General features: G+C 32.6%; 1 protein-coding gene and 2 pseudogenes across 1 annotated transcript; all 3 read left to right on the top strand.

Moving 5' to 3' along the window:
* The first annotated feature begins 1025 nt into the window (after nucleotides 1-1025).
* LOC145606127 (ferritin-like catalase Nec2) lies at nucleotides 1026-2737 on the top strand. Its single transcript, XM_081662180.1, has 3 exons — nucleotides 1026-1459; nucleotides 1693-1918; nucleotides 2369-2737. The coding sequence occupies exons 1-3, from the start codon at nucleotides 1026-1028 to the stop codon at nucleotides 2735-2737; spliced, it is 1029 nt and encodes a 342-aa protein (XP_081518306.1).
* A 7705-nt stretch (nucleotides 2738-10442) lies between these two features.
* LOC145603839 (ferritin-like catalase Nec2 pseudogene) lies at nucleotides 10443-11919 on the top strand (annotated as a pseudogene).
* A 1161-nt stretch (nucleotides 11920-13080) lies between these two features.
* On the top strand, nucleotides 13081-14883 carry LOC145603838 (pentatricopeptide repeat-containing protein At4g18840 pseudogene; annotated as a pseudogene).
* Nucleotides 14884-15025: the final 142 nt, after the last annotated feature.

Below are 15025 nucleotides of genomic sequence, written 5' to 3'. Positions count from 1 at the left end.
TTTGACCGCAAATATCTTTAATCTCACACTAGCAAAAATTATAAAAGTTAGATATTAATAAATAATAATCTACTTATCAAGACGAATTAAACTAGATCACACATGACTATACTTATTCTTATAGATTAAGAGAAATTTAGATTATTATCTCTTTCTTAAAAAGTCAAAGATTCCAAACAAGAACATTATTGTGGAACGGATGGAGTATTAAAAGAAAATGTAGTCAAAACTAATTTTAGATTTTTGGCACTACACTACACAACATGCAAGATGCAACCATCGCCATCTAGCTTAATGGGATGGGCCATGGGACGGACCTTACCCAGCCCAAAATTTTTCTTTGTTGCGTAAACTTGTTGCAAAAAACCAATTTTTCTTGTAAATTGAAAGCTCATCATCTAAGTCGTACTATCACCAATTCACCATCATATATCACAGTCATGTATCCCCACAAAATTGTGATGATCCGAAAATGAATAAAAGTCATGTTTGAATTGAATATTACTTCCATTGTGATTTATACGTTAGGAAGATCTTGTTAAACTCAGTCGATTTATACGTTCAATACATCAACTTTTCATAACTTTATACATCGAGAATAAAAAATATTAATGACTAAAGTTGTATTTTGAGAAGCATTATAAATTCAACATTATGCAATATTATTATTAGAGGAACGGAAGAAGTATAACAATAAGATCATCAACTCGAGGCCCTAAGTACGTACATGCATGAATAAATTTGTCAAAAATAATATATGCACACTGCACATGATTGAATAATAAATCGATAATATCAAAATATAATCTTGATCATATTATCATCCACAAAAGCAAATGACGTACAGAGTACTAATAAAGGTTGCTTAATAGTAGAAAAACAAGGAATGTTAGTAAAATGACCCTATTAGGACCCATTTATATGGTAGACTAGTATATATACAAGTCACTTGAATTTCACATAGACCAAAACATCTCAAAGTCCTTTCTAAACAAACACAAATTCTTTCAATTCATCTTTCTAAAATGAGCATTATAGTATCCAAATCACCTTCATTATCAATCTCACAAATGTTATTAGTGATCCTAATTTTCCTAGGGTCGTCTATTATTAGGTTAGTACATTCGAGTATTGATTTGAATCCCTACGATCCAAATGATGTTCTAAGCCTTTTAAAACCGGATAATGATAGTAATGATCCAAAATGTCAATCACCTAATCCACCTGGAGTGCTTCCAGTGTATGATATTGATATTTCTTTGTTGCAGTTTGCTCAAAATATAGAGCATTTGGAAGCTGATTTCTTCTTGTGGGGTGCACTAGGGTTTGGCCTCGACGAGGTTGCCCCTGAGCTTACCCTTGGTGGTCCACCTCCAATCGGGGTCCGAAAGGCTAACCTTAACAACTTAACTGAAAATATTATCAAAGAATTTGGTTATGAAGAAGTTGGACATTTGAGGTTTGCAAATTATACTCGTCCTTAACTAATTTAATCACGTATTGTACGTCTCATAAAAGAGTTATTACAAGTAGTATAACCATATTTGTAAAGGATTCAAATTAACCAAATAGCTATTTGTGCATATATCATATCACACGAGTATTGACCTAATTTGTAACATTATAATTTATTTTCTTATGTATTATTCATGCTATTAACATCTAACATTATCTTACTTGTATTATTATTAGGATATTAAAAAAGACAGTTGGAGGAATACCAAGGCCATTGATGGATTTAAGTCCAGAAAATTTTGCAAAAATCGTGAATAAAGCGTTTGAAAGAGATCTTGAGCCTCCATTTGATCCATACAGAGATAATCTCAGCTACATGTTGGCTTCATACATTATTCCTTACTTGGGACTTAATGGTTATGTTGGTGCTAACTCACAAATCAAAGGTTATGCTTCCCGAAGGGTAAGATAACTCTTTTCTTTTTTGCTCAATTACGTATGATTATTATGTTTTTTCGTTCATTAAATTTATTATGTAATTATATTACTTTTATAAAACTTATCTTACTATCTATTTACATTTTAAAATTATATCTGGCTTAAAATCACCCTAAATAAGTTTAAAAGTACGTTATTCCAAATTGACCATACTGAAAACTACACTAATTTAAAACCATTGGGATATACACAAAAGTTATTGCTTTTTTTTTTTATTATTTATTTTATTTATTTTTTTTATTATTATTATTATTTTTATTACTGTATACTATTTGAACTTAACTTATAAAGTATTTTTCTTACCTTAATCTCATTTGAACTTATTTTATCTGAACTTGTTAGACTTGTGAAGACGTTAGTTATCTTTGGATTCAACTCTTAACGGTTTCTTTGATTAAAAATAATTGTTAAGCAGCTCCTAGCAGGATTATTGGGAGTTGAAAGTGGACAAGATGCAGTGATTAGGACGTACCTATACGAGAGACAAAGGAATAGAGTACAACCATATAATTTTACCGTGGCAGAATTCACAAATCGCATCTCAACTCTAAGGAACAATCTAGGCAAGTGCGGCATCAAAGACGAAGGCATCGTAGTCCCACCGGAGCTTGGAGCTGAGGGCAAATCTTCCACGAACATCTTATCGGCGAACGCTGACTCAATTTCCTATGCTCGATCCCCTGAAGAAATACTTAGGATCTTCTATGATACCGGCGATGAGCGTGTTCCTGGTGGATTTTACCCCAAGGGGGGTAATGGTCAAATTGCTAGGTCGTATCTGTAAGATTTTATCATAATGATATACTCGGTAATAATAATTACGGAGTATCTTTTCAAAAATTCTTAGGTGGACCTGGTCCACAATAAAATTATTGTGGACCTTATGGTCTCACGTGCCATTGTCAGAACAAAATAGCCCAGCGCACTTATCTAGCCCAATTCTAACAAAAGCCCTGATAAAACCCCAGTCCAGCAGTCCTCTATCATTTAAATTAAAATAAAAGCCCCAATATATTCTCTCTCCTCTGCGTTGAACATCAACCATTCGAAATCACGAAGCAAATTCATCAGTTGAAGAACGAAATTCTACTAGAATTGATCTCAACAAATCAATTTATATATTGGAATCAAACGCAAATAACAATGAAGGTATCAATTACTTTTTATTTTGATTTAATTCTGCCAAAAATTCGATTAACTATCCTGAATAAAAACTGATTATGTTCTTAATTTGATTTAATTCTTCCCAAATTATCATATTTTTGTCTACTTAGGGCTTGTAATTTTTCTTAAACAAGAATCGATTGGAATTTTCTTGATCGATTTTGGGTTTGTTAGCGTATAATTTTAGGTTTGAATGATTGATGAAGGCCTGCGAAATGGAAGTATAGTAGAAACTTTGGGAGGAGGCTAACAACATGCTTAAATAAAGGTCACTATGTCTAGTAGAAAGGTTGCTATATTATTTTATGGGTCACTGTATATAGCTAGGTGATTGAGTATAGTTTCTGCTATATAGCTGCCTTCAATGCTAAATTGCTAACTAACTCTCATAGACTTAGGCTTATGGCTTGGTACTATCCCTCTTTTGCTTTTGATAAAACTAATTTGGCTAGTTGGGATTATTGTAGTAGATGGTGTTGTATAGAGCAACCCACTACAACTATGTACTTTTTAACTTCTCTGTTAGCATCTTATTTTGCTCCAACATTTCTAATGTCGTTGTAATGGTTTCCTTCTTTTGAAGGCTTTATAAAATTTCCTTTGTTGTCTTAAAAAAAAGAGCTATTTATTGCTATATGTCTCAATTTTGAAACGATGGTTATTGTGAAAGTTAAATACACAATATTGTTATGAGCTGTTATTATTTTCAAATGTGAATGGAGTGTGGTATAATTTGTCTCGCAACTTGTGAGAAGAATGAGGTATGTGCAAATAAATCATGTATACGTTTATTCTTTTATTTAGCAGAAAATGGTCATATATCTAATGCTTTTATGTATGTTCGGTGATAAGAAGGGAACATGGGCATTGTTCTCAAAGACATTAATGACTTTATAATAGAGTATTGTAGGATTTGGAGAATCATATATAGTTGAAAACTCTATAAGCCTATTAGCTCAATTGGTCGAGCACTGTGTATATTTTTATTGGCACAGAGGATGTAGGTTCAAGTCCTACATAGGCTAAATAGATTTAGACATTTATTGACCCTTTTTAACAAATAGGTTACTTTTTCCACAGATGTTATGACCCCTATTTGAATATAGTGACCTTTTTTTTACATGTAGCCCTAATTAAATACAGTGACTTTTTTTTTAACATGTAGTAACCCCTACTTGAATATAGTGACCTTTATTTATTATTTTTTTTTTACATGTAGTAATCCCTATTTGAATGTAGGGATCTTTTGTAGTTATACTAATTTCACGCATGATGACTCCTATTTAACTATAATCAAAGCATATTTACACATATAATGACCTTTATTTAAGTATGGTCATGGACTCATAGCTACCCTATTTATACATATATTGAATCTTATTTACACAAAATAACCCATATTTACACATGTAGTGACCCCATTTTATACATAGTTACTATTGGTCTAATTACTTTTTTTTTTTCCCATATAGTAATCTTTATTTAAATGAAGTCACCCTCTAACGATAATCAACTTTTCATAGCCTATGTAGGATTCGAACCTACGTCATTGTGCACTTGCACAATGCTCTACCAATTGAGCTAATAGGCTTTAAACAAAACTCATACAAGCATGAACATTAAAGCAAAAACTACAACTAATCAAACTAATTAAGTAGAAATTCAACGGAATAAACAAACCTAACAAACACTATTGTCACTTACTTATAAAGCTTTTTTTAAGGGAAAACATGGAAGCAATATTATTAAATCAACCAGAGTCCAAATCCAAGAAAGCTAAAATGCCTTGGGGAAAGAGTTTATAAAGAATTGCTCTACACCATTACCAGAAACTAATCTAGCAGACAAGCGGGCAACCATTGTGCCATTGTGTCTAACATGATTAATAGAAAAACACTCACATTACTGAAGTAAACTTTCTGGCAGCTTTACCAACACAACTTTCCCTTCCAAAAAACCTTGGTACCAGAAGTTGCAATTATTATGCCAGAACTCCACATTCATGTTGTTGAGCTCATGAGCTGAGAAGTATCAGATAGTCTCATCTTTACCATGATTGAAACAAGAGCATGCTTTGTTTAAGTACAACAGAGATCCTACCCATCCCACAATTGAAATCTACTACTATAGTATTGTACAAAAACCATTTCGACTCGATTACTTCCAAAAATCAACCCAAATCACCCAAATAACTCATCATCTGACTGTGATCCATCCCAAATCTGGCAAAAACATAGTGCCACCTTCAGTGCTAAATTTATAACAACATATCAATGATTTCACCCAGAGATCACAACAATACTGCTTAACAAATGCTACTATACATAAATATAATAACAAAACCAGCCACCAAACGTTAGCAACAACGACTCGTATTCAACCAACTGAAAGGTCTATTCTGATACAAAGAGCATAAAACATACATCGTCTTATACAATAGTGACCTATATAATGCTACATAAACCAAGTATGAGATCAACGATCACCAAACTACACTCTCCAAATTAGCAAATACAAATCAGAACCATAAATAAATTAATTAAATACCTAATTGTAAATCATAAACGGTGAATTGAAATTTATCATGAATATTAAAAACTGAAGCCCTAATTCCCAAATACTAGGTGTAATTGAAGCAAAGAAACCCTAATTCGTAAATACTAGGAGTAATTGAAGCTAAAAAAAGCCAAAAGAAACCTTCAAAAAACTGAAAACACTAGAATCAAACAGACTGAAACCCTAGATTCTCACAAAATCTTCAATGCGAAAGAAAATTCAAACAAAAAATCATGCAAATAGCTTCAATTGAAGAAAAACAACGATTAATCAACTTAAAAGTATAGAAATCAACTCGAAAAAAAATTGTACCAGAAATTATTGATTGATTAATTAACGCGATATGCAGATGAAGAACGAATACCTCTTCTCTTCCTAAACGTTCTTACCATAGAAGAAGAAGTTGAGCAATCTTGAAGTTGAACTTGAGTCGTGAAGAGAGAGAATTTGGAGGAAGAGCAGTTCGAAGAGAGAGAAAGTAACTGGTGCTAAAAGAGCAAAAAAGAGGGGAACAGAAGGACGAAGGCAATAAATAAAAAATTAAGTCGTCTGAAATTTGGGTTGCATAATCCACACTCACGTGAGAGGTATGTGGTCCACAATAAATTATTGTGGACCAGGTTTATTTAAGATTTTTTAGTATCTTTTAAGCTCATGCCATAAAACTTTAAAGAATAAAATGTACGGAGTACAAGTACGTACGTACTCCGAATTGTATAACAATGATGTTTGTACTAAATAAAATTATACCGAGTAGTACAAAGAATTATATGCTACAAATTAAATAAGTTATTTTAATTTGTTGTTTTTCTTCACTCAGCTTCCTCTTTTTTACATAAACATTTGTTAGGATAATTAAGAGATAAATATTTAGTCAAAACTATTACTTCATATATAAATTGTACTGTTAAAAAGGACATTATATACGACATATTTAATTTAATATGTCTGCATGCAATGAATTTAGTTAGAAAGTAATTAAATAAACCACTATATACGTGTCGCATGTATGATGTGTGCTGTAGGGTTATTACGCAATTTGCATTATTTTGCGGATTTTATTTATACTTACTTAATACCTTCATTTCACAAAAATGGTTACATTTGCTTTAAGATTGACAATGTACACTTTTAAAAGTGATTAAAGCACTATACAAGTAGCTTGAAGCCTTGAACATTTCCGGGGGAATTCTGATAGAGTTATGAGAAAGGTTATGAGAAAGAGAATGTTGGAAAGCTTAATTATATTGATGTAATTCCATGAGTATATATAGTACATGAGTATGCAATATAATACGACTAGATACATTAGAGTACTTGTCTAGGTACATTAACTAAGAATAAGGGATATCTTTGACCATCAACCTAAAGAGTAAATTAAGGAATAAATCAAGGGATCATTATCCTTTACAAATTCTACCATCTTCTTAATTTTTCAATCAATCATAATGCAATTCCACAAAAATCCACGCTCATCTCATTAGCCATATATCGTCACTAGCCAAATTAAATCAAGACAGCACACTTTCTTGGTAACAAAGTTGACGTACCATTAAATGAATTTTGTTGATTTTGCATACAATAACGTAGTTAAACATGCCTACACGTAATTATTCCATTAGTCTTTATCATCTTCTCAGTGTCCACAGTATTTACATTAATGCTTTTTTGTTAGCACAAGTTATTAAAGACTGCATTGGTCCAACACGGTGGCATGAAAAAAACTATGGCACAACACATTATTGTGTATGCTGCATTGTAGGCAATGCTTGATGGCCACATCTTTACTAAAAATTTCGCGCCCAATATAAGGGGAAAAAACGCGTCAAAAAAAGTAATTATAGTTTGTAATTGTATATGTAAACATCACTTGGAGGCACGTGAGTTTGAATTGGGTCGTTGTGCACAAATGAACTACGTTAGGAAAGGAGATGTTATCTTTGATATAGAGAAATTACGTTATGTAGAAATATTATGTTAGTACTTAGTACATAAAAAAGGAGGATGTTTACCTAAATTATACCGTACATTTTTGCAACATTTATTAGTGAAAGATATGAATATATGCATATGATTTGATAATGGACGCTCCATCAATGGTTAAAAAAGATTCTGAAGCTTCACAATTCTTCCCCATTATCAGAATATCAAACTCTGATGGATTTGTTATGAGAGGATAGAAGTATATATAGAGCCAAATGTAGTATTTTAAGTGGATAGAACCAAATGTATTTGGTAAAATGATCAACAAAATAAATATGACATAGTATTTAAAATTATCAACGGAAATGAATAATGAATTGGAGATGTGTATGTATTAATCAATGTAAAGTATATCAAGAAGCGCATGAGAGTTTATAACTTTTATTACATCGACAAGCATTATAATTAAAAGACAAATTAAAAACCTAAGCTAGCTAGTGACATCACAGAAATACTTGCGTGGACCTGGTCCACAATAATATTACTGTGGACCCGGGGTCTATATACACGCAACTGACATTATATTGAACATAGTGACCCTTATTTTTAACATAGTAACCTTATTTTTAACATAATAACCTTTATTAAAAGTTGTATAACGTTTAATACTATTGTGAACTTGTAGTATGACGTTATGACCCTAATTTTAACATAGTGACCTTTATTTTTTATATTGACCTTATAAAATATTTCATTAAAAAAATTAACTTCTTATAGCCTTATTACCAAAATGACTTTAATTTTCAACATAGTGACCTTCATTTTATTATAGTGATTTTTTTTTTTAATTAATAAAACAACCATAGCTTCTCTAATGTTAGTGGTCCACAGTAAATTAGTGTGAACCAGGTCCATTTAAGAATTTGTAGTGACATCAAGCTTGTTTTCCAAAATAATACTCGTACTCTGTAATTTAGGCCCTGTTTGATTCACCTTAATTTTGCTGAACTGAAATTATTTTTACTGAATTGAACTTAATTTTACTCAACTGAACTTAATTTTATTGAACTACTGAAATTAAATTATTTTTACTGATTTTCTATTCTTCTTTAAGAAAACTGAATTTTACTGAACTGAACTTATTTTTACTGAACTGAAATTATTTTTACTGAACTGAAATTAATTTTACTGAATTGAACTTATTTTTACTGAACTGAAATTATTTTTACTTAATATTATTTTTTTAAGGTGAAAAGAACAGGGCCTCAAAAGGTAGTTTCAAAGGGATGACCAAGACAATGATGCCAATTTATTACTTATGAGCTTTGAAAGTACGTAGAGGCTAAGTTAAATGCGTGCGAAATTAAAGATCATCGGATATTCTGACATAGTCAAATAGCTAGCAATTTATAAATCCCTTGCTTAGATGCTATATATGGACTTTTGTTAAACATATATGTGTCTTGTGAAACAATCCTTGATTAAAAAGAGTTAGATGAAATTAAAACTCAATTACTAGCACTAGATTATATAATTCCTCCGTCCCAAAAAGAACGACTCATTTGGGTTGATTACGCGGATATTAAGGAAGTTAAATAAAAAGAAGTAAAAGTATATTGGAAAGATAAATTTACATGGGGTTTGTAAAAAAATAAAGAGAGAAAGTAATAAAATAACATGAAAAATCAAATTTTTATATGGGGAAGCTAATTTTGCACAAATATTGTAGCAAATTGGTGGGTATTTTAGTGCAAATGGGTCATTCTTTTTGGGACAAAGTTTTGGCCAAATGAGTCGTTCTTTTTGGGACGGAGGGAGTATAATCAGAGCATAAATAATGGGAAAAAATTAGAGATTTTGTGATTTGTGAAGGGTAGACAAAAGTGCACACGACACATTATTCTCAAATGAAATGATGTGGAGAAATAAGTAAGGAGAGTAAGCGAACCAATTCAATGTGATCGAGTAATAGGAACATCGGTGTGATTGGCAATGACACAAGGTAAGCTTGACACATCATGGTTGACATGGTGAGTGGGAGTGGCGTTGGGCGGTATTAAGGAGCCAAGTTATGGGCGTTGCTAGTTGTTGTAATAGAGGCATGGGTTAATGTCGTAAGGAAAGTGAGTGGCAAAGGAAAAATTGGAAGTAGAGTGGATGGTATGAACCATAGTAGACGGCATATAGTTCCTAGTTTGTGTTTGAAGGTTTACAACGAGGGGATTATGAATAGGTACGAAGATTGAAGGATAATAATTAACGTAACTTGGTTTCACGAAATTATGAGATTGATTTTTATAACCCGCCTTGGCCTTGTTGTTATAATAGGTATGGTATTGTTGTTGTTTGAAGCCATGCATGGAGATTTTGTTGCTATGTGCATGGAGTTATTGTTGATAGATCGACAATACAAATATAAAAATAAAGGTTTTGGATCGGAATTCCACTACTCTGATACCATGTGTGAGGGAGAATGAATAAGGTCATTTTTATATGATAATTACATTACATAGTGTAATTTAGTACAAAGATCAGTCTAAATATGTGCACAAATAAGCTATACTATGTTAGGAAAGGAACTAAATCTTTGATATACATAGACATAAAAGTAAAAGATGATGCTAGAGTCAAAGATATTACATGTACATGATTTGATCAATCGACCATATCAAGATATAATCATGATATTTTCTTCAACAACAACAACGTACTAACAAAGGTTAGTAAATTCCCCTCATAGTATATATACAAGTCACTTGAATTGCACAAATCATAATTCACATAAACAAAAACATCTCAAAATCCCTCATAAGCAGGCATAAAGTTTTATCATTCATCTTGCTAAAATGAGCATTCTTGTATCCAAATCTTCTTCATTATCATTTTTGGTGATCCTTATCTTCCTAGGGTCTATTAGATCGGTATACCCGAGTATTGATTTGGATCACTACGATTCAAATACTGGTAAACCTGTTTACGATATTGATATTAAGGTGTTGCAATTTGCTCAAAATATAGAGCATTTGGAAGCTGATTTCTTCTTGTGGGGCGCGCTAGGGTTTGGCCTTGACAAGGTAGCCCCTGAGCTAACCCTTGGTGGTCCACCTCCGACAGGGGCTCAAAAGGCTAATCTTGACAACTTCACTCAAAGTTTTGTCAAAGAATTTGCGTATGAAGAAGTTGGCCACTTAAGGTTTGTAATATATACCCTTCATCTATACTCACAAATCATTTCTCATGTCGTATAGCAAGTTATCTTAATATTTTAATTTCACGCATTGTCTCATAAAATAGTCGTTACAAGTATAACCATATCTGTAAAGATTTTTTTTTTTTTTTTTTTTTTTTTTTTTGACAAACTGTAAAGATTCTAACTAACCAATTAATAGATAAATTATCATTCGTGCATCGAACGATTACACTAGCTACTAAACTAATATATAATAATGTATTATTTCTTTTAACATGATTTTAATTGTATCATTGTTAGGATCATAAAAAAGACAGTTGGAGGACTACCAAGGCCATTGATAGATTTAAGTCCGGACAATTTTGCGAAAATTGTAAATAAGGCATTTGACAGTGATCTTCAGCCTCCATTTGATCCATACAGAGATAGTGTCAGCTACGTATTGGCTTCATACATTATTCCTTACTTGGGACTTAATGGTTATGTTGGCGCTAATGCACTAATCAAAGGTCATGTTACCCGAAGGGTAAGATATTTGCCTTGATTTGCTTTATTATCTATACTAAAATATTAAAGACGTGTGTTATTAAAGTTATTCATGATGATATCATTTGAAGTATAATTTAATACCAACGCGTGCTATTAAAGTCATTCATGACTCTAGGTTAATACTCCCTACATATTTAACCCGTCCAATTGATTTTAAACTCTTGATGGTTTATTTATTTGATTCAAAGTATTCCTTAAACGTTATGCAGCTTCTAGCAGGACTTTTGGGGGTTGAAAGTGGACAAGACGCGGTGATTAGGACGTACCTATACGAGAGACAAGGTGACATAGTACAACCATATAATTTTACCGTGGCAGAATTCACAAATCGCATTTCAACTCTAAGGAACAATTTAGGCAAGGATGGCTTTAAAGACGAAGGCGTCGTAGTCCCAGAGAAGCTTGGGGCTGAGGGCAAGTCTACCGCAAACATCTTATCGGCTAACGTCGACTCGATTTCTTATGCTCGAACGCCTGCTGAAATACTTAGAGCTTTGTATGTAACAGGCGATGAGCATGTTCCTGGTGGGTTTTACCCTAAGGGGGGTAATGGTGAGATTGCTAAGTCGTTTCTTAAAATATAACCTCTAGCGTATATTAATTAATTAAGTAATTATCTTTTAGACTCGTGTGTTATATGGTTTAAAAATACAATGTACCTGTGTAAGGCACTCTGAATTGTAACCATGTTTATAAATAAAATTATAATGGAAGAATTATCTACTTCCTGTAAAATTACTTCTTTGGCTTTATTACTTTATTTGTGACATTTGAAATGTATTGTTTTGAAAGTAGCAAATGAAAATAAAAATAAAGTAAGATTAACTAACACTAACCGATAGTGTCACTTTTGTCAAATGTATTGTCACTTTTGTCAAATTTATCAATTAAGCATAAATAACTCTTATATATGTCAAAACAACTTTTGTGCATTTTTGTGTAACTTTTGCGCATTTTATTGTCACTTTATAACGGATGGTCAGTAATTTACTGAACATCCGTTTTATTTAAAAGTTTGTCAAAAAAAACTATATAAAAATGAGTAATGATATATCATATATGTGGCCCATTCAACTACATACTAACATTAAATAAACTATTAAACTAACTACTGGATATAAACTTGAAAATTCACTTATTCTTGATCTTTCCTTTTTTGGCTTACAGTTCTCGCATTACGCTTAATTTTATTCGACTATTAATATACAATTTTATAAATTTTGGCTTAAATTCAAGGAAAATGATATATATAAGAAGCTAAAGAGAAAAGCGTCAATGATATATATTCATCAATTACATTGATTTCCGCGTGAATTTAACATGCATTTCTAAACTGTATGAATTTGCCATGCATTCCTAAACTAATATGAGTACCAAATAAGAAAATATATTTAATACTTATTTAAAGCCCTAATGTTTACATGAAACATTACCCTTTAATCCAAGACCAATCCCAATATGCAAATGAACAATCCTTAGAATAAAATAAGCAAACAATTAAATTCATGCATCCCACAGATTATATACTACCTCCGTTACATATTATTTGCAACGATTAGACATTTTCCCTCTCTACTTTATGTCAAATCGTTGCAAATAATATATAACGGAGGTATACTAGTTTTACATTTAAAAAAAAAAAAAAAAATTTTAAAAAAAATAGAGAAAAAGGAAAAACAAAAATAAAAGTGGAAAGACTGGTAATTGATTTTCGTGGCTGCTCGTTTAATGGTGGCTTAAATTCCATGCTTTCTAAGTATCCAAATTCTACACTTCTCTCAATTCTTCAATCATGCAATTCAACACAAAAATTGAAGCAAATCCATGCTCATTTTATAATTACTGCCCAAATCAAAGACACTTTCCTCGCAACAAAATTGGTCGAAACTTTCGCTGTTTCGGCTCGAAACGTCGTTTATGCTCATCAAATCTTCAATCAAATCAATTCTCCGAATTCATATTCATGGACAACTATAATCCGGGGTTATTGCGAGGCGAAAAACCCAGAAAAGGCTATCCAAAATTATCGATTAATGAGGTCTAATGAAGTTGAAGAGAACAGATTTACGTTTGTTTTTGTGCTTAAAGCTTATGCTATGAAATTGTGTCAAACTGAAGGGAAAATGATTCATGGGATGGTTTTGAAACTGGGTTTTGATTGTGATCCGTTTATTAATAATGCTTTGATTAATCTGTACTCGAAATGTGAAGATTTTAGGAGTGCGCGTAAGCTGTTTGATGAAATGCCTGTGAATAATGTTGTTAATTGGAATACATTGATTACGGCGTGTTTTAGTTGTGGGGATTTGGAGAATGCTCGTAAGCTGTTTGATGAAATGCCTGAACGGAATGTCGAGTCGTGGAATGCTGTGATTGCTGGGTATTGTAAGTTGGGACAAGCTGATGTTGCTAGAACTTTGTTTGATGAGATGGAAGAGAAGGATTTGGTGTCGTGGGCGTCGATGATTTCTGGCTATATTCAGTGTGGATTTGCAGCAAAAGCTTTGGAACTTTATAAGGAAATGCAGTTTGTAGGGATCAAACCGGATAGAGTGACAATTACTAGTGCTCTATCAGCTTGTGCTCAAATGGGAGCATTGGATATGGGTAAATGGATTCATTCTTACATTATTCGGCATAAGCTTACAACTGATGTACATCTAGGTACCGCGCTTGTTGACATGTATGCTAAATGTGGTAGTATTGATGTAGCTATGGAGCTATTTCGTGATATGACTTATAGGAATATATGCACTTGGAACACGTTGTTATCAGGGCTCTCTGACCATGGCTATGGTTTGTCAGCATTGGAGCTTTTCAGGGAAATGAAATCTTTTGGTATGGTGCCAAATGATGCCACTTTTGTTGCTGTTTTATCAGCTTGTAGTCATGTTGGCGCAATTGATGAGGGGAGGCAGCAATTTAACAGGATGCAGAGAGAGTTCAATGTTACACCGAAGATTGAGCATTATGGGTGCATGGTGGACATCCTTGGTCGAGGGGGGCTTGTGAAGGAAGCTAAGGAGCTTATCAAAAGCATGCCTATGAAACCGAATATAGTCATATGGGGAGCTTTCCTGAATGCCTGTAGGATACATGGTTATATGGATATTGATGATGATATACTTAGCGTTCTTTGTCAGTTAGCCTCAGAGGATGGGGGAGCTTATGTGCTTTTATCAAACATTTTCGCGGCTAAAAGTGACTGGAATTCAGTGGAGGGTTTAAGGATGAAGATCCGTGAAAGTATATCTGAGAAGAAAACTCCAGGTTGTAGTTCAATTGAAGTGAACAGCTTGGTTCATGAGTTCTTCGTAGAAGACAGATTACATCCTAAGTGGCTTGAGATAAATGATGTTATCATGGGATTAAAACATCATTCACAAACTGAGGATCATACTTAAGAATCGTTTTTGCTAGCGCAGTATGACAACAGATATGGGAAGGCACAGAAATTCCAGTGATCAACTGATCATGCTTGTAAAGAGGCAACACAACCTTGGATTAATGCTAACAATAACATAGTATATAGTGTTAGACTGTTAAAGACTTAGGTGAAGCAATTTGTGTGAATTTGAAGAGATGACTGCATTCTTTGTAGAAAATCTTGCACTTCTTCTGATCCATGAATTAAAAAAACAGATTTAACTACTGTAACATTAGTCCAAAATTAAATTCACCTACGGTATG

Source organism: Chenopodium album, chromosome 22, assembly GCF_948465745.1.
Source record: "Chenopodium album chromosome 22, dcCheAlbu1.1, whole genome shotgun sequence".
NCBI lineage: Eukaryota > Viridiplantae > Streptophyta > Magnoliopsida > Caryophyllales > Amaranthaceae > Chenopodium > Chenopodium album.
This window is presented reverse-complemented; position numbering and strand designations above follow the sequence as displayed.

What these genes read in the sequence shown, in the direction of transcription:
- LOC145606127 (XM_081662180.1), top strand. Translation starts at nt 1,026, where the DNA reads ATGAGCATTATAGTATCCAAATCACCTTCATTATCAATCTCACAAATG. An exon ending in GAAGAAGTTGGACATTTGAG is followed by an intron (nt 1,460 to 1,692) that starts GTTTGCAAATTA and finishes TATTATTATTAG; the next exon opens with GATATTAAAAAAGACAGTTG. An exon ending in AAGGTTATGCTTCCCGAAGG is followed by an intron (nt 1,919 to 2,368) that starts GTAAGATAACTC and finishes ATTGTTAAGCAG; the next exon opens with CTCCTAGCAGGATTATTGGG.